Here is a 22,913-nt window from a genome sequence, read left to right as displayed (position 1 = left end):
GCTTTGGTTCATATCGCAGAGCATTCTTGGAGCATGTGAAATAGGTTTCTTTCAGATGAAGCTAAACCAGAAGGGGTTCTTATTGAGTGCATCTAATGCACTCCAACTGTGAGTAGGCATTTAGTCCCTGAAGTCCTCGTAGAGCTAGGCTCAAGTAAAACATCCCTGAAATGTGTATGTTGTGGACATTGTGTTCTCAATGTCAACTGTTTCCCTTGCAGATCCATTCCTTTTGAGCCGTACTGCTTTCTAAAGTAGACGTAGCCATAGCAGATAGTTCCTGTCATTGTCAGAAAATTTGACTCCTGTATCTTCAGTGTGTGTGATTTGAAAGTAACCAGGCTTTTGACTGTAAACTGCCTGTTAACAGAATGCCTTTTGCATTTTGTGATGAAACCAGTGTGGGAGATGCACGTTTCTGTTAATGGACTGAACAACCTAATTTTATTTTACAAGCTTCTATTTCCTTAATTTATAGTCTCCAACTCTGTAGTGTAGACAATCATGTAGAAATAAACTGTATTCTTTTTAGTGTATTGGTATGCACCGATAGCAAACACCGTATGTATAGAAATTCTTATTTTTCTCTTGCGTTTCTTGCTGCATCAAAGTGCTCAAGCCTCCTCGAAGGAACCAGTGACGTCTGCAAGTCATCTGGAAGAACAAAGGCGTGGAGAAGACATCTACCAGTGTATGACACTAAAAACCAGTGAGTATCCCTGTGATTCATATCTGTTCCATTTCGTAGGTAGACTTAATCAAGCAGGGCATTTCCTTAAGTCTTGAAGGTAGTCTATACTAAAAAGATTTGTTGGTACTACTGTATTGTCAAGCTGTGTCCCTTTATAAGGAACTCTAGGTGGGTTAGAGCATTTATGCTGGTATAGCTTATGTCAGTTCTTAAAACGAAACAAGCTCTTTCTGGAAGGAAAGAAAAAAATACACACACACACACACACACACACGCACACACGCACACACGCACACACACACACTTACTAGCTGAAGTGGCTTTGTAAGTCTTTTGTTGGCGTGAGAAGGTTTGTTAAAATTGCGCCTGAGAGCCAATACCGTGTTAATGATGGTGTAGACATAACTCTACACTTGCACAGTAGTAAACTTTTTAGTATCCGGCTGTTTGTGGTAGTAGAGTATAATAAATTAATTGTGCACCCTTAGGTGCCTTTTATTTAGCTTAGAGATGGGATTATATGTTACTCTTTAATCCCTTTTTAATGCTGTAGTTGACCATTCTCCTGGTAGCAGAGCTTCCAGACCAAACAAGCTAATTACATCTTTTCTGGATGGGCACAATACCATTGTTTATATAAAGTTAGTTTCTTTTATCTATCTTCTCTAGCATACTGAAGATATATAACTACTTACGGTGACCTTAGTTGTCTCCTGCAGAGTGGGCTGGTTAGACTGGTTTGCTGATAAACTATTTTCTTTTGTACCCAGCACTGTTATAATGTCATGTGTTCATGTATATACATTTAATACTGTCCCAATCAGGGTTTTTTTCCTATTATTTGTTACTTAATAGTTCATCAGTTCTTTGTACACATCTGTGACTTTATTACACAATTGTATGGGTTTTGAAATTATCTCTGAGTTGGTACTAAAATTTGGGGAAAGCTTGCTTTGTGGTGCAAAGTGACAGTCTATGCTTCTGAGCTGGGGGCTGTGTGCAGTTATTGTAAAAATCACTAAATTTTTTTCAAGTATGCAGTCTAGGCTTTAAAACTTAGTACATTTCCTGCTTCAGTTCTCATAAACTTGCACATGACATTCAAGAGGTGTGTTTGCCAGAGTTCAAACTTTCTAACCATCCGGTCATTATTAGAAGTTTTTTGTGTTATCACCCATAAACTGAGAACCATGTATGTCTCCTTGCAATTAAAAATAGCCTTTTTGTTTCTCTGCTAATGCTTTCCCATCTTTCTGTGCAGGTATCAAATGTGCTGATGCTTGTGGCCCACAGTGGTTGCAGAAAAATGATATGATCAGGTACATTAAGCATGGCTTTTAATCATGGTTCTTGCTTCTCTTGGCTCTGTGTGTGTGTGTGTTTCTGCCTCGAGTAGTGTCCAGAAGGAAAAAAATTGTATTTCCTGTCTCAGGGTTGTGGAACAGGAGGAGCTACCTTGTGAGTCTGGAATTGTTCACAAGCCAGTTGCATCGCAAGTGCAGCTCCCATGCTAAGCCCATCTGTTTGACCAACAGGGCCTGTGCTGGTGTGGAGTTTGCTGATTATGCCAAGTCCTTTGCTAGGGGAAGAGAGTCAGCAGAGGATGGAAGTGGTGGCATTGCCAAGCTGTCCTTGCATTTGCAGGGAATGTAGCCATCTTCATCCCTTGCAGGTGTCTTTCTGCCTAACCATTACCAAGTCGACTTTTCCCTTCTTTCACTTTGAAGCTAGTATCCTAAGCATCAGGATGAGGAACCTTGTAAAGCCTAGTGGGACTGAGGCAGTTTCTGTAACTTACAGGATGCTTTGGGTTTGAATATGAGACTGAAAAGGAAGCGTGCAGTTGGGTTGTCTGTTTGAGAGAGACTTTGAGTGAACTCCTTTGCATTAGTCATCTGAGCAGGAGGCAGTATGAGTTCAGTTGGCTTTGTGTTGTTGCAGGAAAACTGGTTTTGGCTGCAGTAAGTACAGTCACTGGGAGAGATTTTCTATGGCAGTCTGATCTACACATCTTTTTGCAGTGACCGTTCCTTAAACAAAAAGGGGAGAAAGTGGAGGTGGGAACAGAGAGACTTAGCTGTGGCAGTCCTGCTTTTTCTGGCTGATTCTGGCCCTATTATTCTCCCTGCTTTAAAAGCTAGCGCTACATTCAGCTGTGCAGCACTGTTCCTGTGCTCAAACTGTCAGCAGTTCCTCTAAACTCAAGGGAGAGAAGGAAACAAAATAACTGAGAATATGATGGGTTCAAGTAAAAGGAACATTTTCTTGCCTTTTTTGCAGATTTAGCTACTAACTGAAGTCATTCGGCAAGGCTTGCGATATCTACTCTTACCATGCTGGATTGAATGCCTTTAAAGCACAATGAGTGTGGGATACCATGAGAGTCTGTTGTAGGCCTTCCCCCTGGAAAGGGGGAATCTTCGAGGACAATGCAAATGCTTGTTTTTGGAGGAAAAGGGACCTGTAAACGGACAACTTTAATGTCTGTGTATTTGCTTGCTCTTCAGAGTCCGCGTTGTTTTAATGATAATCCTTTCCAAATGGGGATAGTCACTCTCTTGACTAGCCTATAAAAGGCAAGTAAACATCTTCTAGCTGTCCATTTTTAACTGAATGTGCTGGTCTTAGTTTCAGTAGGCTAACTATACTTGGATGCAAGTACAGTTGCAAATACTTATGTTATACCTTGCAGTATAACGCCTGGCTTGCAGTATTTCTCACCAGTATATCCCAAAGCACGTTATAGAGGTGGTGTTGGTTGCTTCCTTGTTTTCCAAATAATGAAACTGATAGAGAAACAAAAGGAATCTTGCATATACTGATGGGAAAAAAGTTGGAAAGGCTCCCAGCTCTTTCTTCTATCCTACTTTTGCTGCTCCAAAAGAATGGTGCTGGAAGTTGAGATAATGTCTTCTCTTGTTCATGTGTGCCACTGAGGTTATAGTCAGATTCAGCTCTGCAAAAAGCATTTCTTAACCAGAAGATGGGTTCTGCAGAATTAAATGCGACAACACTGGAAACAACTCCTTTCTTTCTTTCCTTCTCTCAGGTACTACACAGCGGCAGAAAATTCTCATGAACAGGGAAGACCAGTGAAACAGGCCAGTGCAGGGGTAAGCTTGTGTTATTTAGTAGTTCATTATTTATAAAATATGACTGAGTGTTTTCGATCATGAATTTCTGCACTCTATCCTTACATATGTTGCTAGGTAAGTTATGTACTTATTCCAGTGTTTTTTTCCCCAGGGAAGGGGGGAGGATTATTCAGTGAATAGTGCTTTCACAAAAAATTAATGGCAGCAGGAAACTTATTTCTGAACTATTATGAGCGCACTGCACTATACTGTTTTTGTTTTTTCCTCTTTTCTTTTGGGTAAAACTTCAAAGCCTGTAGTGCACAAGCTTAGCTGACCTGCAGTACTAGTCTACATCATCTTTAGCCTCCTCTTGTTTTGAGAGATAGGAGGTACATCTCTGACTTTCATCTCTGATCAGGATTGAAATCGGAAATAAAAGTTTATCCATGGAAATAAGAAAGATTAATCTCAGTCTCAACTTGATACTTACATAGGGAGGCTTTCTGAGCTTCTTAATGTTAGTTCAAATCAAACCAACCTTCTGGCTGTCTTGACTCTATTAAATTTTGGATGTAGTTTCAATGTAGTATCAGTAAAACTAACTTTGGAGTTTGCTGTTTGGAAGCATGTAAAAAATATCCTTCCATTTTTATACATGAGCAAGACATTCTGCATTATTCCCAAGCCAAGCAAATCTGTATTTGTTTGCTAGCTTGATGTCCTTTTGTCTAACAGAGACAGCGTGGGGCTGAAATCTCAGAAGAAGTGTCGTTTAGATTACGTCTGGCTCCTGTTTTGTCCAGAAAGTCATCTGCCCTTGATGTGGAAGAGAAGAAATTCCCAAGCTCAGAAAAAAGAGTAGAAGGTCTTTCTCCACTCACAGAGGTACCATAGTTCTGTTTGCTCAAAGCAGAAAGCTTTGAAACAGCCATGAGTGACTCTATCTGTTACCGGTGGTTCTTAAGGCTTTTTGAAGTCTTAAGGGCTTGTATTTAACCTGTTACTAAGTTTCTGTAGCCGTGACTTCATAATGCCAGGGTCAGCAATAAAGCTGGTTTTAAAGGCTTAGTATGGTCCGCAACTCCTTAAGTTATGCTAACATAAGGGTTTGTGGGACTTCTGTGAGCAGGCCAGCAACAGGTCCAGGTTTAAAAACAGTCTACCAAGGACCATATTTAACACACATTTGTTTGCTTGACTAGTCCATGCTGTTTTACTGTCTTTGCCTCTTAACCTGTCCTGCCGTGCAAATAGGTCCTGAAGAGTAAGCTTTGCTGATCCACAATGTTGCATTACTTATGGGGAACCTGAGCATCTTGCACATGTCCTCAGGACCTCAGTCACACGTGCACTGGCCATGGTTGCACTGTGTATAACAGGGATCATAGGAGTTAACTTACTAACTATATCCAACAGGGCTTGGAAGTTCTAGTTCCCTTCCTCGTATGAACTTAGGCTGCTTTTATTCTTTGGAGTTACAGTCCTGCTGATCTAACTGAGCTCTTCCTTTTTGGCCCGTTGACAACTGACATGCAAGGGACTAGCAAATCAAAGTTTTACCAAAGTCTGCAAAGTAATGCTTCAATACAAGGGGAAAAAAAGGTGTTTTTCTCATTTTGCTATCTCAGATTCAGTCAAGGAGATGCTATTGCAGATCGGAGTATTTTATACTAACAGGCCCAATGATTTATTTGCATTCCCTACGCAAACTTAGATGCAGGCATCCATGTTGCAACCAGTCAGATGCACAACGCAGACTTCTAATTGCATGACTCTGGTGTAGTTACCTTGGTTTCCCTTTTTGCTGTCGCTTCCATTCCCTTTGAAGCTCACCACCTTCAGGTTTTTTCAGGCTCCTGTCTTACCTGCTTTGGTGTGGAGAATGCCTATTGTGGTTGGCATAAGCATCAGTGTTGCAAGGGCTCCAGCTTTATGTGAGAGAAGAGGTGTTTGCTGTATTTCTGCTCATTCTTCAGCTGCTTTATTGTGCTTGCTGCTCTGCATGTTTTATATCAGCTTCCGTTGTGAAAGCAAATTGAAACAACCTGAGCTTCAAAGCTAGGACTCTGAAACAACTGCCATTCATAACTCAGTAAAAAGCTGACAAAGCCACTAATCCTCTGATCTGAAACACTATTGCTGTTTCCAAGCTCCAGGGTTATTCTGTCACCTGAACCTAACTTGACAGGCTTTAACAGGCTTGAATTTGAATGCTGTCTACAGGTTAGCATGCTCAGAACCTTTCTGAGCCATTTGCCATTTGTTTCAGGCCATGGAGAGAGAGGTCACTGCTGCATTTAACGAAGGTGAGCCCAATGAGATCATGAGCAGTGCCTTCAAACTAAAGGTCACCCGTGAGGACATCCACACACTAAGGAACCTTCACTGGCTAAATGATGAGGTAAAACTTGTTGCAACACAGAGGTTTTCTAGTTCAGTATATATTTTAAAATACACCTTGAGTGTCTATAAGTTTTCTTTTCATTCTGCACATCCCAGAAGTATCTGTAGGGTTGCGATTTTTAGGCCTTTAAGAACCCCATATTACTGGAAGCACCTTTATTTCTTCTACTGCATAGCTCTTAGAATTTAATCAAATTTTGTCTAGGTTAGTTGGAGTGGGTGAGAGGTGTTTATATCAAGCTGCAAAAGTAACCTAAGTGCAAATGTCTCAGCTGCATACTTAATGGTGGGCAGCAGATAAGCGCTGCTGTATTTTTTCATTTGGTGAGCCAGTGTCCTGTTTTTCATGTAAAGTTTGCTCTTTATTATACAGATCATTAATTTCTACATGAATCTTCTGGTGGAAAGAAATAAGAAAGAAAGATATCCAGCGCTTTATGCTTTTAGTACTTTCTTCTATCCCAAGCTAATTTCTGGGGGCTACAAAGCAGTAAAAAGATGGACCAGAGGTGTGGATCTGTTCAAACAGGACCTCATCTTAGTGCCCATTCACTTAAGAGTGCACTGGGCACTAGCGGTGAGTCAAATTGGCTTTTCTTTAGAACTGGATGAGGAGAAAAAACAAGCAAGAAATGTCACTTAGCACAAGTTTGTGCTGTGTCTAACTTAATCATGTTCTAATAACAGGTTATAGATGTCAGAAGGAAGAGCATCAAATACTTCGACTCGGTGGGACAAAAGGGTGACAAGATTTGTGAAACTTTGATGTAAGTAGCTGCTTGGTCACTGCTTTGGTTTTGAACCATGAGAAATGTTTTGTTTGTTTGTTTTCTTAGATTTCTCCCTTTAACACGTGACTAGATGTTCTTGCTTTTCTCATAGATACAAACCAGAAATCTTTCTGATTCACTTGCTACAAGTTGTATATGAATTGTAACATCAGTCACTTATCTAGTCTTGCCCTTCTCTCCAGGCTCTCAGATGTCTGGATTCTGCCAACTTCACAATATATTCTCAGCCAAAGCTTCACTGCCAAAGGTATAATAGGCCTGTGGCACAAATAAACTAACTTTGTTAGCAGTCAGTGAAGGTGGGCTGTTGACTAGGGGGAAGAATTTCAGGGAAATGTTTCAAAATACAGCCTGACTGGCAGAGGAAATGTGATGTATGTGATGTCTATGGAAGGCATTGCATTCTTGCAAGAGTGTTTCAGTTCTTTCATGCACCCCACTCTTTAAGACCTTTCAAATTACTATAGCTCAGTAATGTTAGCATCCTATGGCATAACCACTCCTTTTTATGATGAGCTATGCAACTCTTTATTGCTTAGCTCTTCCTTTCTCTTCTTGCCTTGAGACAATTTTTTTTTTTCCTCACGCTTCTTATGTTCATCCTTTTTACTGTAGTGAGCTTGTAACGTCCTTCTCCTCAGTTCTTCTGTGCCTCCACGCTTCTGGTTTGATGTTTTAAACAAAACCACCCTCTGGCTTACTCCAGCAGACTACCCTCGTGCTGTTACTGTGTGTCATTCAGACTTCTGAGATTCCAGTTCAAGATAGATGTCTTGTAGGAAACATTTCTAGATGTATCGGCTGGCATAACATGAATCTCAAACATTGTGGACACAGTTTTTTGTATGTATAGGTTTGTATGTACAGATTTTTTACCATTATAACTGTGTGTAAGCCAGCATCCCTAGATGTGTCTGCCACCAATGCAGAAGTAGTAAAAACCCTTAGTCCAACAACTTTATAGACCAAGCACATAAGAGTAGCCCCACTGGATCAACCCAAATGTTGTTTTAGCCCAGTACCGTCTTGGACGGCAGTTAACAGCAGATGCCTGGGAAAGCGTTTAAGAATAGGGCTGCATAATGATTTTTTCCTCAGCGTATTCTTCCAGCAACCTGTGGCCTGGGAACTTCCTCAGCCAGAGGTGCTAGCATAATAGCCTTTGTATTTGTTCTTCCAGAAGGGCACGAGGTATGTGGGATGAAGGCACGCCATGGAAAGGCATACTGGAAGGGCTTGGTTTTTCTCTTGCCTTTCTGATAACGTTTTATTTGCTTTGCTTGATCTCTGCTGAGCAATAAGCTTATGCTTTTATGGAAGTCTCTGTTGGAATCATTGGATCTCGTTCCTGACCGACAGCCGTTAGCTCACAGCCTGTCACCGTGTATGTAAAGTTAAGATTTGGGGTTTTCCTCCAAATGCCTTGCTTCAGCTGCAGTGAATATCCTCTGACATTTTACTATCCAGCCGTTCAGTATCCTTTGATGCTTCTGCAGCTCTTTTTTGTTGGCCTAAATATGGAGGTGAAGAGTGGTTTTGTTTTGTTTCAAACAGCCGATACCTGCAAGAAGAAAGCAAGGAAAAAAGAAATCTGGAGCTGTCTCTTTCAGAGTGGATTCTTCGCAGTATGGAGTCACATGTATGTGAGCACTATTTGGATTTGAAATGTGAACTGTAACTCCTCATCATGAAGGTCCTAACATATACTAATAAGTCTAAGCCTTTAGAGAATGCCCATAACCCTCTCTTGTTCTTAATGTACCGCCTCGGACTGCAAGTGGATCAGGAAACCGTGCTGGAATGGAATCTTAAGCAGTACCTCTCCTTGCTGGCTGAAAACTTTTTATTTTATTTTTTTAGTTAGTCATAGATTTAAAAAAACCACAGAGAACATCCCCTGCCCCATGAGGTGAATCTGGCTTTTGCCCTAGTTTCACAAGTCATATTTTGTTGGAGAATGTAAGCTCCTAAAATCAGTTTTGCATTTGGGCCTTTAATTCTTACGTGGAGTGCAAATCCTGGCATGTAACATAGCAAAGGGTTGATGTTTCTCAACAAATCTAACAGTGACAGGTAGTAGCTAAAGACTCAATTTAAAGAACAAAGGCTTAGTTGCACTGAGCACTGTGCAAACCTCAAGACGCCTTGCAGGAATGAAGGCTGCTATCCGCTGTTGGCCTGCCAAAAACTTGGATTTTAACATCTAAGCAAAGGAAGCAGAGGGAAGTGATGTTGTGTGGCTAATTGAGTATATTCCTTGTGTGTGCTAGGAGTGATCAATGGATAATAAAAGCAGGTTCGCAAGTGTCTGGTTAGTGTATTATCTGTATTGAGTACTGTATGCTACTTCCAAATTGCCTTTCTTTGAAGACAGAGGAAAATTCTCCCTTTTTTTGTGTTCGTTAGGAAATTCCCCAACAACTTAATGGAAGCGACTGTGGGGTTTTTATGTGCAAATATGCAGATTACATCTCCAGAGACAAACCGATCACTTTCACACAGGTGAGTGAAGCTCATAAAGCAAATTTTAGATTTCTCACACAAGTAAAAGAACTGGTGGGGAAGTTGCATAGCTGTTAACTGTGAAGTCTCAGAGGCTTCATTTTTGGTATGTAATACGAGGGCTGGAAGAGGGTAGAGTTGTATTCTGTCTTTATTTCTACTATCTGCTTCCTAGCAGAACCTGTGAAATTCCTCTTGGGCAAGGTACTGCAGATAATAGCTTTGTAACATACCTGGCCTTTGTATGTTTTGGAGAAATGTGTTCAACCCTTTGACCAGCTAAAACAGTAGTTGTTTTCAAATGCAGTGAGCTTTTATGAAAGGACTTGTAAGCTGTTAGTGAAGCAAATCTGGTTTTGTTGGGTTGTCATGTCTTGCAAACATTTAGTAGGGGGGTGGGGCAAACCAGTGCTGCATCTGAAGTGGCAGGTGTTGACTGTTCTTAAAATGAACTTTGTCGCATTAAGGAATTAACAGCTGGATGCTTATACGTATTTCTGCCTCTTTCAACTGTGACTTCATATTTAATGTTTTTGGGTTTTTTTCTTTTCAGAATAACATGCCTTACTTCCGCAGGAAGATGGTGTGGGAAATAATCCATCAGCAGCTGCTGTGAGACATGCACTATTAGAGTAACACTGTGATCACTGTGTGGTGACTAACTCTCGTTTTAATTATTTTTCTAATGCCTTATTTCAAAAGGCACACAAATTTTCCTCTTTAGGCTATAAAGTAGTGGTTAATTTTTTTTTCCAAATTTTGGAGACGGCAACTCTCTTTGAAATCAGCTAGTGCACCATAAGTGCAAGACAAAGACTGCTGTGTCCTTGCCCAAGGAATGGTTAAGAACGGATGCTATGTGAACCTCTGCTCCTACCTTGCAGCACACGTGGGCCAGATTACGGACAAATGGGACTTTTATCTCTGGTGGTAATGATTCTATTACCAAAGCTAATCTCCATAAGGACAACGTGCTTAGCTACTGTTTCCTCAAGGAGAGTTTTCTTCTGTTTCTGGAATATCCACGATCTACTTGATTCCTAAAACTGGATTTGTGATGACCATAAGAAGAAAGCATTTACAATCTTTGATTTGTAACAAATCCATAGTGAAGCCCCCATAGTTGGGGTTTGTTTTATTTTTTTGTGCGTCTCCAAGGAAATATCTAATGTGAAAAGAGAAGTATTTATTTCTTTTGTTTATTAAAATAAATATTTAACTTATATAAAAGAGCCTTATTGGAATGAAACTCTACCTGGTAAAGAAGTGGAGGGATTTTCTTAATTGAAAAAAGTTTGACATAGCAAACTGGTTTCTAGCTCATTTATAATCTACAATGAAGAAGGCTAGCCAGGATGAATATCAGAGCACAAAAGCCTCTAATCATCTGTCACAAAATCCTAACGGGGCTATCAGGATGTCATTCAGCAATGAGATGAGCAAGTGTAGTGCAGGTAATATCTAAGTGTAGGTCTGAAGAACAAATGTCTCTTTGGGATAACTCAGTAGGCTTCTCGGTAAGATAAACTAGTCTGTGCACAGCTTGGTGAACATGGCCTGCCCAGTACCGGAATCTGTTTAAGACTAATATGGGTGTCTCCACACAGTATTTCAGAGAGCAGCGTACCCCTGTGGAAGTGGAATAAAATGTACTGTCAGGTGCTGGTACAGATGCACAGGGTTTTGGACTGTGGCCTGCCGGATAAAGTGATGTTGCAGGATCATGTTCAGTTGCTTATTGCCTCTATGCTGGAGGGACTGCCTCCGTACATCTGCCAAATGAAGTGCTTGTGTGAATTCTTCCTGCTCTGTTCCAGTCAGACGGAGCTAGATTAGTTTAAACATGGTGTTTCCCCTTTCTTACTTCTTTTTGCCTTTAGGTTAGACTCCAGAATTGGAGTAGTATTAGAGGTCTTTCAGTTCCCCATTTACCATTGCAGAGGAAAGATTGTCCTTTAGCTGGTTTGTGAGCAGCTTATTCTAATGCTTGTATAAATAGACACAACAGGCTGTTTCTGTGCTCTCCCGTATCTGTAACACAGGATGGAATAGTCACTGTAATATAGGTGACACCTAACTGGAGACAAGGTGGTTCTCCTCCTCAGCTCTGGCAAAAGGATGCTGATTTTTGGACATATCCCCTCTGTCATGTGTTTAAAATTCCAGCCCTGACCCTGTCTTACCTCCTCCAACATAGACTTGGCTGTGTCTCAGTCCGTCAAGGAACTATCACTATCTGCAAGTCGCTGTGGGAACATTCAGCTCTTATGGTGCTGCTCCTTGCCTGAGGAACTGTTCCACATCTTCTGGAAAAGCTGTTAAGCTGGCTTGTCTGCATTGTGGGCCACCAGCTGGTTCAGTGTGTGCTTTCAAACTAATCAGCTTAATCCATCACAAAATCAGGTTCTCCAAAGAGAACCATCACAAAGGCAATCTGTCATATTTTGTCCTTAGATGAGATTATTTCTTCATTTTCCCTGGATTCCCTAAGGACTTGAGGAAGGTTTCAGCTCTTTATTGACTTTAGGGCCCAGTAGTTCAATGCTGTGCTTTAAGTAGCCTTTCCTGTTTGCTTCAGTTCTTGCCTTGTAGTGGGGTATTGTCATTTCTGAGCTTGACCCTGCAGTTTTCTCATCTATCAAAGTAGCATTTTTCTTTTCAAAACAAAACCAACCAAAGAAAGAGCCCCACTGTGCTAGTGGCATAAGAGTTTGTGAAACAAGAGAATGCTTTCCAAGTCCTCCTTGTACTTCCCCCTAAACATAGGACGCTCAGGCATTAGGTGAAAGGAGCAGAATGAAACTCCCTTGAAAAGCTCGCCTGGACACAGACAGCTAAACACGCAGACTCCTAAACTAGAGTATAAACCTTGTTAGGAGATAACAGCTTTGGTGCCTGCAGCTTGGTTAAAAGGCACCTGTGTGCCCAGAGTACCAGGCTGCCCAGAGAGGTTGTGGAGTTTCCATCCTTGGAGATAGTCAGAAGCCATCTGGACAGAGTGCTGGGCAACCTGCTCTAGGTGACTGTGCTTGAGCAGGGGCGTTGGACCAGCTGATCTCTAAAGGTCCCTTCTCACCTCAACTGTTCTGTGATTCTGTGTGGCTTTGGCTGTTGAAAGCCTCATTTTGTGAGATACCATGAGGAAATTACATATGTACCTTTAAGTCTCTCCTCTGTATGCAAGGTCATCTCACAGGTTCCAGCTTTTCAGCTGTTGCTTGGTTCCCTACATCCACGTAAGATGCTTTGAGTTACCCAAGAACATCCTGTGGAGAGAAATAGTCTCCCAAATCTTTTGGGCTTTCTGGCCCAAAGACCCTATGTGCAAACAGTTGCATGTTGGATCTGGGCCTCCCTTCTAATTCTAGCTGGTCAATGGGCTCTTGGAGCTGATCAGCTTCCACTTTCCTTTGTGTTGCTTGAAAGTACACGTAAGGCCTGTGATGCAGAATGAGTAATACTGTATTCCCTGGCTGCCTCCATGGGTTTGGAGATCTGCTTTTCATCCTGGTTTGCACGTTTCTGCTGCTGCCATCTGCCGTGTGACTGGGTCCTTACTCACAGGAAGTACGTGAAGGGCTCAGACACAGCAAATGTGGGTCAAACAGAAATCTTTAAAGCACTGGTGAGCACAGGTCTCCCCAGAGCTGAGTCACTCAGGACAGGAGTGAAATCATTGCTGAGTGTAGACTGTCTGGGACTTGGAAAGGTGGGGACAGAAGAGGATTCAAACTTGGAGACTGATGTTCTTTTTCTGATCTCCTGTGTATCATTCCCCAGGCTACAGTCTGGGAAAAAAATTTGTTCAGTATGTTTTGACAAAACAATAAGGAGTGACAAGTGACCTGTTCTGCTTTGCTGTTTTGAGACGATACAGCCATGGTACTAAGGACTGCCTTCCCCAGAGGCCACACCTTGGGTGGGAGCATGGTCCCTGGAGACAGATGCAGGGTAGGGAAGAGGCTTGGATCTGTGTGTTGTTACAGACCTTGCTGCTGGACAAGTCAGCTGAACCAGAATTTTCACGGGCTCATTTTAATTCTCTTTGGTACTCAACTTGATGCCCAGATGCAGATCTGCCAGTGGTGAATGAGGGAAAGATGGAGAAATGCTCCCTTCTCAGCAGGTGGCTGGGGCCCCTGCTGCCTTTGCACTAACAGTTTCACACAAGAGAAGTTCAGGCCCCATTTTTGCCCCTTTCTCTGGTTGGAGTTGGCCCTTTTAACAACACCAGTCCCTGGAGGTGGGCTCCTCTCTGCTGCTATTAAGACCAAGCTTTTGGTTAGCTAGAGAAGCAGCTATGGGATCCCGTAGGGACACTTGGGGCTTACAGCTACATAATCATAATTAGTGATCCCCATTAATAAATGCAGCAGTGCCATGCTATCGTTTTGGCTTTGCTGGCCACGTTGGCTAGTTCAGTGCAACGCGAGGCAGCTTAATGGTGGTGACATCTCTCGGTGGGTGTGCAAAGTTGTTTCTGGCAATGCCTGTAAACACCTCCCACCACCACCCTCCTCCAAAGAAGAGCCCGAAAGCCCATTTTGGGCAGCTCTCCAATGCTAGTTTTGGCATGTTTGAAGCAGTCCTATGGTGGGACGGGGAAGGTTTGGGCCCAGCACCACTTCATCGGGCTCTTGAGACCAGAAACAAAGCTTCTGCCTCCTGCTTGCCGGAGATGGTGGCTTAAGCACCCTTCCCAGCAGACCTTGGTGGAAAGGGGCTGTAAGGTGGCCTGGAGGGGACCCAGAGCCAAGCTGCCAGGCCAGCAGGTTCCTGCCTGGGGCCTGCCCCTGCTCATGTTGCCCATACACGGTGACAGAGCCAGGCCTTTGTGGAGGACATGTCCCACCACTGGGCCTCCCCACCACCTTGCTTCTGCGGCTGGCTCACCCGCTGAGTCGCGGTGGTGTTGGAATGTTGCCACTGGGTTTGCTGCTCAAGAAAAGGCAAAAAAAACAGCCCCCCGCCTCCCAGTCCCCATCGCCCTTGCGGCCCAAGCAGAACAGGTCCCAGCACCGTGCCTGCAACAGAGGCAGGGTGAGCTGGGCGGCCGTGTGAAACCACCTGGTACCGTCACGGCAGCCCATGCTGGGAACTACCCCCACCCTGCGCTGGGCTCAGCTTGTACCCACGCAAGGAACTTGAAAGAAAGCAACGGATAGCAAGCTCAGGCTCTTGTTAGCTGGATATATTTCTTTTTTTTTTTTTTCTTTTTTTTTTTTCGGTGGTGGTGGTTTTTCACAGAACACTGTTTGCAGTAGAGAAAAAAACTGGCATTGCAGTCTGTCGTTACAACGTTGGTATGGTCACGTAACCCAGGACGCGTTTGGCCTTCAGCACAGAAACCTCGACCGGCACGTGCCACAGCAGGGCTCAGGTGGTCTGCTCCGGTCCGCAGTTGGTTTTCGTTGTTTTTGTTGTTCTTTTTCTTTTTTACCTTTTACGTATGTGAATTTTTCTTTTCTTTTTTTAAACATTTCTCAAGCTTTCTCCGAAGGAATGGCCACTGGCTCTCAGCTAGCAGAAGGAGACTACAGAAGAGCTCTTGGACACGTGGGATGGTTTCCTTCTCCCGCCTCGCAGCTGACTTGGTCTAGATAGTTTTCCAACTCGTTTTTATTAAAAAAATAAAAAAATGCTGCAACTATCAGTTTTACAAGGCATACAAAATCTCTAAAAGGGAAACACAAGCGCAAGGTGCTGAGGTACGAAAACCTGAGGTAGTTTTTGTGTGTGTATGTGTGTGGGTTTTTCTTCTTTCTTTTAAAAAATTTTTGCTAGTTTTTCAAGCCCTGGGCCAGCAACCTCTTGTAAATGTGTTACTCCCTCCCCTTTCCCCCTTCTCTCTCCCCAACATTTAAAAAGGGATCCTTCCTGAAATGCCAAGTCCCTAGGGGCAGCCCCTCGGCCAGGCAAGGCAGGGGCCCTCCCAGGTTACCTGGTTTGGGGGGGGGGGGGACAAGGACACCGTTTTTTTTTTTCAGGTTGGTTTGTGTGTGTTTGCTGTTTTTTTGCAAAAAAATGCTGGCTAAGTACCATGGGGTCGGGCTGGTGATAACCAAAGGAGAAGTTGTGGCTGAGCGGGTCTGTCGTTTGCTTTCTGCAGGGCGGTAGTGAGAGCACTGCTTTGTCCGGTGGGGAGGGAGAGAGACAGACAGACAGACAGACAGAGCGGGGGAACGGGGCAGATGCAAAACCCAGTTTGGACTCTGTGAAGCTAAGAGGAAAGGGCATGGGAAAAAGAGGGAAAGAGAGAGAGAGAGAGAGAGAGATTCCTCTTAAAAGAGACGGTATCCCTTCTGTTGGCTTATACAGGCAATCCCCACAGTGCACTGAGGGTGTTGCTCTTCTCAAAGCCCTTAAGAAATTGCCACTTTTTAACGCTCACTCAATCTTTTTTTTCTGCTGGCAATCCTAAATCTCTGGTGTACTGTGCATCAGAGAACCAATGGACCAGCTTCTTTCCTTAAAAGTCTAGAAAAGCCTGCTTTTTTTTCTAAAAACAAACGCCCCCCCTCCCTCAAGATCCCAACCACCCCCCCTTTGAAATTAAAAAAAAAACTAAAAAAATCTTAAAAAAATTAAAAATCGGCGTTAGTTTTAGTTATTGATATATTAATTCTAAAATATATTAACGCTGCGAATGCTGCAGGGGGCACTGCAGCCCCCGTGCTGTAAAATCTCCTCCTCTAGTTCCGTGCACGCAGGTACAAAGAGCAGTTCCAAAAAGTTGTCAAGGAATTGGTTTTAGAGGAGAGAAAAAAGAAGAAAAAAAAAAAAGGATCTCTGCCTATGTTAGTCCAACTAAAGGGATAGCGTCGGTAGTAAATAGAGTAAGGTGACAGCTGGGGGATTGACAGAGTCTGCAGCGCCCTCGGGCAAGCAGCCCAGCGCTGAGGCATCTTCAGTGTGAATGGGTGGGAAAACCCTCCCTTTCCCCGGCCGCCGTCCATCCGTCCGTCCTCTGCAGGGCCCCAGCCACAGGCAGACTTTCGTGCCTCAGGACGGTCTTTGGTTTGCTCCCCTGATCGGCTGTTGTGTCAGGCGTGGGCAGGGTTACATTCATCGGGTGTTGCGGGCTGGCCCGGTGGGAGCCTCACTTGCTGTGCTGCGAGGCCGGGGCTCCCTGAGCGTGTTTCTGCTCCTGCTGCTTCACCTGCTGTATGATCTCCCTGACCTTGTGCTGTGCGGTCTGCAGACAAAGCGAGAGCTGGGCATCAGGGCGGCAGAAGAAGGAAGAGCCTGGCGAGCGGCATCGCGAGCTCGCCCGGCACGGCGGTGGCCACCACGGCCGCCTGGCCCCGCTGCCCGCCCCGGCCACAACCGAATATCCCTCGGCTTCTTGGCCGCTGAGCTCTTTTAGTTAAAAATGGGACAGGACGATGATTTGGCATCGCTGTAGCTGGCGTGAAATGCTAAAGAAGGAGCAGCCATGCTCCTAGGTGACTGCGGCCCAGGTTGCCTGCTCGTGCCTGGCTGGGGAGCAGGGCCGAGTTACTGGCGACCACAGATGGACACGTGCTCTTCCAGGACAACTGCCAGATGGGAAGGGGGGGGGTAAAAGCCAAAGCAATGCACATTTCCACATTGCTGCCGCACAGAGCGCGCCCATGTTGCACTCGGCGAAGGCTCCCGCGCTTACGGCCTGCGTGTGTGGCTGCATGTTTGCATTGCGATGTAAAAACAAGATGAATCCTGAAATAGGTGCTCTCTTCCTGACTTACTCTGGTGGGAACAGGCTCGGCGTGCCTCTGTGAAGGGTAGGCAACCTCATTTACAAGCATTTCATTGCAATTCATGTATTTAGCCTGTCCTTTTCACAGCCACAGATTCCAAGAGTGAATTTCTTTTTTCGGGTGATACTGTCCTATCTGAACAGTTACTCGCATGTGAAGGCAGGTGAGCAGGGTGCGGGTTCTGCACTAAGGTGGGATTCGTCTCCTCTAACATCGTATGCCTATGGTATAGGTGTCTCCGTGGGAGCGCAGTCTGCTGGGCTCCCTTGCCAGCACTGGAATTTCGGATACAATCCCTAGGAACAGGCATGGGCTTGGTGGAGAGATGATTTACACCCTGGGTGCCACAATGTGGGGTGTTTAAGATGATTTGTAGGTGTATATTTTTAGTTAGATTAATGCTACCTTTACGCTTAGTGCCAGTACACCTGGGGAGAGCTGCTGAAATACCTCTAACGCCTCCAGGAAGCGAGGGACCCATCAAAAACAGAGATGCTCATGTACAAACAAGGATGCTCGCACAGAGCTATGTTTGGTGCCTGCTGGCAAGACTGACAGGTTTCCTTTAGGGATCCAACTAGCTAGGAATATGAAGAAAGACATTTCAAAACCTTACCTGACTGGCAAAGAAATGCCCAATTGTGGAAGAATGGTTAAGTGAAAAGGGGCATGATCTCTTAGAAGTGAGCAATCCTGTCTTCACGATGGAGGGAGGATCCCACGGCTATGTGAACTGTCCTTGAACATTCCTAGACCATTACAAAAGGGGAAGGCAAGTAGTGGTAAACAAGTCAAGGAGGGGGCCGACAAGCCCCTCCACGTGAACAGCAACTTTGCACCAATCACGTGTTCGCTTTAGGCGCGTGAACAGAGACTGTAAACCAATCATACAGCTGTTGCTAGCACATGCTCTATCGCCTGTCTATATATACTCTGTGTAAGCTCTAATAAAGGGAGAACGACCATACTCATATTGAGACTCATCGTTACTCCGGGTCCGTCCCCCCACTCCGACATCTGGTAGCAGAGGATGGTTTACTTCCGTGACTACCGACATCTGGTAGCAGAGGATGGTTGATTTCCGATAAGAGCTCCGAGACTGCGGTAAGCAGCAAGAGGACGGGAGTGGGGATTGAACGGCTGAGAGGAGTGCTGGTTGTACGCCGCTAGCCAACCAGACACTGAGGCCTCGGGGTCGCACCCCGCCTCTCAGGGAGCAGCATGGAGGCTGATGCTGCCGCCACCTTGCTCGCCGGGATACTCTCTAAGAGAGGGATTGACGCCCCGGCGAAGCAGTTGCATCGGTTGATCAAGCTAGGGCAACAGTGGGGACATTTCCCTGGTATTCATATGCTATTTTCTGTATCGGAATGGCGAGATTTCGGAGAGACAATGTGGCAGAAGACGATTGAGGGAGGTGAGAAGGAGGAAAAGGCAATAAAAGCTGTTTGCGCACTTTGGAACACCGTACTAGAGACTTTAACGGCAGTGTGCCGGTCCGTCGGGGAGGCACTGCAAAGGGTGCAGGAGAACTCTGAGGGGGAGGCATCGACAGTGCCGTCACCCGCTGCGTTCCAGAAAGCGGAAGTTTCCTCGGAGCCGGCCGGCCCGAGCTCTGAGGCAAACGCGGAAGTGCACCCGGAGGAGGTTCAAAGAGGGGCGGTGGCCACGCCCCTTGCTGACCTCATAGACTTGGGCGGGAAGGAGTGCCGACCCCCTCCTAGTGCTCCTCCCCCGCCGCTGCCTAGCAACAGTCGCCTGTACCCACCGTTGCCGCTGCCTACGCCACCTCAGCGGCCGCCTCTACCCTCCTTCAACGAGACCACCCGCTCACGCCAGACTCCATCAGAGTACCCCCCCACTGCTTTCGTCCAGCGAGTCTTTGGGGGACAACACGCCTGACACCAGAAATAAAGTACCGCCGTCACCAGAAGAAACCGTAAGAGTGCTACAGGAGCTATCGGAACGCCTGAAAAAAGTGGAGCTGCAGGCGCAAGAGAAAGAGGGAGGAAGGAGTACCTCCCTGCTTAATAAATCCCCTCGCCGGACTTCCAAGGGAGTCCCGCTGGGGTGGTATTATCAAGGACGCTATAATAGAAGGACAATGGAAGCCTGTTGCGGGGTCCGAGGGCCCCACAGCACTGGCGTTCCCCGTGCTACAACAGAATGGTCAGGGGAAATGGGAACCACATGATTGGAAAATTTTACAACAAGCCGCCAAGGGTTGGGAGCCCTTGGAGCTGAGGCAAAAGGGGGGCACCCAATTTGGAACAATGGTACCAAAAAAAAAAAAAAAAAAAAGGCCTTGCCGCCAGACGTCTTTTTGATATGTGGTGACAGGGCCTGGCAGGGAATTCCAAAAAATGTAATGGGTGGTCCATGTTATCCTGGCAAATTGACACTGCTGGCACCCGACAAAAATTGGTGGAGAAATATAACGGGGCATAGGACCGCCATCCGCAGTAAACGGGCGGCCATAGGGCTCTCACCAAATTGTAATGATAAGGTTACCCTACGCAGTCCTACTGAAAGAGTGTTTTTGTCCTTCTTCGTGCCTGGGGCAGCAGCAGGCAACGCCTTAAACCAAATAGGACGCTTGGCTTGCTGGGCAGAGAAGCAAGCTAACGTCACTACTGAGGTAATAGAGAGCCTATTAGAGGACCAAGGTAGCCTGCGACATGCTATTCTGCAAAATAGGGCTGCAATTGATTTTTTGTTATTAGCTCAAGGTCACGGTTGTGAGGATTTTGAAGGTATGTGCTGCATGAATTTGTCTGATCATAGTGAATCCATTCACAAACAATTGCAATGGTTGAAGGAGCACGCAAGTAAAATCCGTCAGAACCATGGGCTGTTAGGCGAATGGTTAACTAACCTGTTTGGAAATCTACCACAGTGGCTAATAGGGTTGCTTACTGAAGGCTCACGCATCTTAATGATCCTTGTAGTTATAGGTTTGTGTTTATGTGTAGTATTAAGCTGTATTAAGAAAGCTCTGCTGAAAGTAGTGAACCAAGCCTGGATTGCTCAAAAACAAGAAGGGGGAATAGTGGAAGAATGGTTAAGTGAAAAGGGGCATGATCTCTTAGAAGTGAGCAATCCTGTCTTCACGATGGAGGGAGGATCCCACGGCTATGTGAACTGTCCTTGGACATTCCTAGACCATTACAAAAGGGGAAGGCAAGTAGTGGTAAACAAGTCAAGGAGGGGGCCGACAAGCCCCTCCACGTGAACAGCAACTTTGCACCAATCACGTGTTCGCTTTAGGCGCGTGAACAGAGACTGTAAACCAATCATACAGCTATTGCTAGCACATGCTCTATCGCCTGTCTATATATACTCTGTGTAAGCTCTAATAAAGGGAGAACGACCATACTCATATTGAGACTCATCGTTACTCCGGGTCCGTCCCCCCACTCCGACATCTGGTAGCAGAGGATGGTTTACTTCCGTGACTACCGACACCCAATGATTTTAACGATGACCTCCTCATTCTCATCTGGGGTTTGGTCTCGTGACACAACGACTTCTGCACTAGTTAAATTCTGCAGTTCGTTCACCTGAACCAAAAGGAAGATTCCTCATTTTTGTGCAGCTGTTCTTGGAAGAGCTAAAATCCATTTTCTGTGCCTTTCCATCCTTGACCCTAGCTGTGCTGCAGCACCAGGCATCCCCCCTCCCTCCTCAGCTCCCGCCACTGGCTGCTGAGGGTCTGACTCTGCCCCACCTCAGGGACCATCGAACATTGGCTAGTTCAGTGCAACGCAAGGCAGCTTAATGGTGGTAACATCTCTCGGTGGGTGTGCAAAGTTGTTTCTGGCAATGCCTGTAAACACCTCCCACCATCACCCTCCTCCAAAGAAGAGCCCGAAAGCCCATTTTGGGCAGTTCTCCAATGCCAGTTTGAAGCAGTCCTATGGTGGGACGGGGAAGGCTTGGGCCCAACACCGCTTCGTTGGGCCCTTGAGACCAGAAACAAAGCTTCTGCCTCCTGCTTGGTTTGGATGCTGGATGTTTCCACTGAGTCCATTAGCGAATTCACCCCCTTGTTCACCTTCTGTCATTGTAGTGGGGATATGAACACAAGAAAAGGGGTGGAGATTTGGAGCGTGTGTGTTTAGATGGAGCAAAAGGGGTAGAGGGGACAGTGTATATGTATCCAGGGATTTATTGGATGAGGGAAAGGCATGGCAGGGGATATAAATATGGGGATCATAGTATGGTTTGTATATGTATACAGAGTGGAAGGAAAGGCGATGGTGTCACAGGTGTCAACCGTTGGTGTTGCCAAGTGACCTGGAACCTTTGCCTAACATTCTGAGCTGCTAGTGGCTGATAGCTGAGGCATCTCTGTGTCTGCCAGCTCTGTCTCCCTGAAAGGAGCGAGTGTACTGACTGCGTGCTACGGTTTGCTGAGCACAGTCGCCTTCTCCATGAGGAACCGTTGCTCCAGGAGGTTCTTGAGGCTATGCTTAATATTATATAATAATAATATAATATAATATAATATAATATAATATTATATATATTATTTCATTTCATAGTTTGACCAGGAGCCTCTGTTCGCTAACTGATCATTGGAAATGATGATGTTAAGCAGGTGGGATGAAATGCAAATGAAACTGTGTTAGGTGGCTTCAGAAGCTGTCCTGCTGCCGAAAATAAGTTTTCAAACATTGCTAACTGAGAGCACATTAGCTACTATTGTAGAGCACCACTGAAGTGCAATATTCAATTTTCTTTCATTAACCCATGAAAATTTGAATTTACTTACAGCTTTAAACTATAAACCTTAACAAACTGTTCTCTGTGCTGTTGCGGGGCAGGGAAGGGGGGTTTGAAAAGAAGAGGGCCTGAGCTTACATGCATATATGTAGCGTTATTGCACTTTTCTAATACCTTATTTTTTTTCCTGTGGCTGCTGAGGGGGAAAGTAAAATGATGGCTGCAAATGGGTGCTGTCTCCTCTAGAACAAGGAGAAGGACGTGAACATATCCTTGCATGGAGAGCAGTTTCAAATGACTCGTGTTTTCTGGTCTATTTTTTCAGCTTGTTTCAAATATTACTCGACACCAGTGTCCTTATTACTGTCTCCCAGGCCCTTGGTAAAACCTAAATTGTAATGACAGGGCATAACCTCCTCCCAGGAGGTGTGCACGCATTCATATTGGAGTCACAGGTAGCTAAGCATAGATTCGTTTTTTTTTTTTTTTTCCCTAGCTTCTGTCTTTTGCCTATCTGTGTTCCCTAGGAGGCCATGCCTACTTTAGAAAAATCAAGGACTTCCTCATTTATTTCTTAATTACTGAGAAATAATTCATCTTGCCCTGTGATCAAGCTAATTCTAAACACCCAAGTGTTTGATAAAGTAAAAAAGGACAAAACAATGCTCTCACAGATGTTTAGTGCTCTGCTAAAACTGGAGAAAGATGCAGTTCTATTCAAGAACAGTTATTGCTAGCACAGGCAGGTATTTAAACTGTACCTACCTCAGAATGTAGCATTGAGAAGGATGAATTATACTTTAGCTCTGCTGCAAGACTAATGCTGGAAAGTTTTCATTGAAGACCAGCTCAGAATGAAACTTAGCTCTTGCTAAAAAATTGAGCAGGAGGACACAGATGTATTTTATCCTCTTCGGTTTTATCTTCTGAAATATCAGACTTGCATTTAACACCTCCCCCCCCAGTATTTTCTGCCTACCTTTAT

At 44.9% G+C, this 22,913-nt stretch overlaps 1 protein-coding gene across 1 annotated transcript in view; it reads left to right on the top strand.

The window, feature by feature from the left end:
* The window catches only part of LOC136992655 (sentrin-specific protease 2-like), a 33,406-nt gene extending 23,300 nt beyond the window's left edge, over positions 1–10,106 (top strand). The window contains exons 10-19 of the mRNA XM_067302210.1: positions 612–709; positions 1,953–2,010; positions 3,741–3,804; positions 4,504–4,653; positions 6,038–6,169; positions 6,545–6,748; positions 6,859–6,938; positions 8,517–8,601; positions 9,369–9,464; positions 10,018–10,106. Coding sequence (XP_067158311.1) covers positions 612–709; positions 1,953–2,010; positions 3,741–3,804; positions 4,504–4,653; positions 6,038–6,169; positions 6,545–6,748; positions 6,859–6,938; positions 8,517–8,601; positions 9,369–9,464; positions 10,018–10,080 — 1,030 coding nt within the window. The 3' untranslated portion in view covers positions 10,081–10,106. The remainder of the gene's footprint in view (positions 1–611; positions 710–1,952; positions 2,011–3,740; positions 3,805–4,503; positions 4,654–6,037; positions 6,170–6,544; positions 6,749–6,858; positions 6,939–8,516; positions 8,602–9,368; positions 9,465–10,017) is intronic.
* The last annotated feature ends 12,807 nt before the right edge of the window (positions 10,107–22,913 follow it).

The sequence above is a fragment of the Apteryx mantelli genome, chromosome 9 (genome assembly GCF_036417845.1).
Source record: "Apteryx mantelli isolate bAptMan1 chromosome 9, bAptMan1.hap1, whole genome shotgun sequence".
NCBI lineage: Eukaryota > Metazoa > Chordata > Aves > Apterygiformes > Apterygidae > Apteryx > Apteryx mantelli.
The sequence above is the reverse complement of the archived record's forward strand: the minus strand, read 5'-3'. Positions and strand labels throughout refer to the sequence as shown.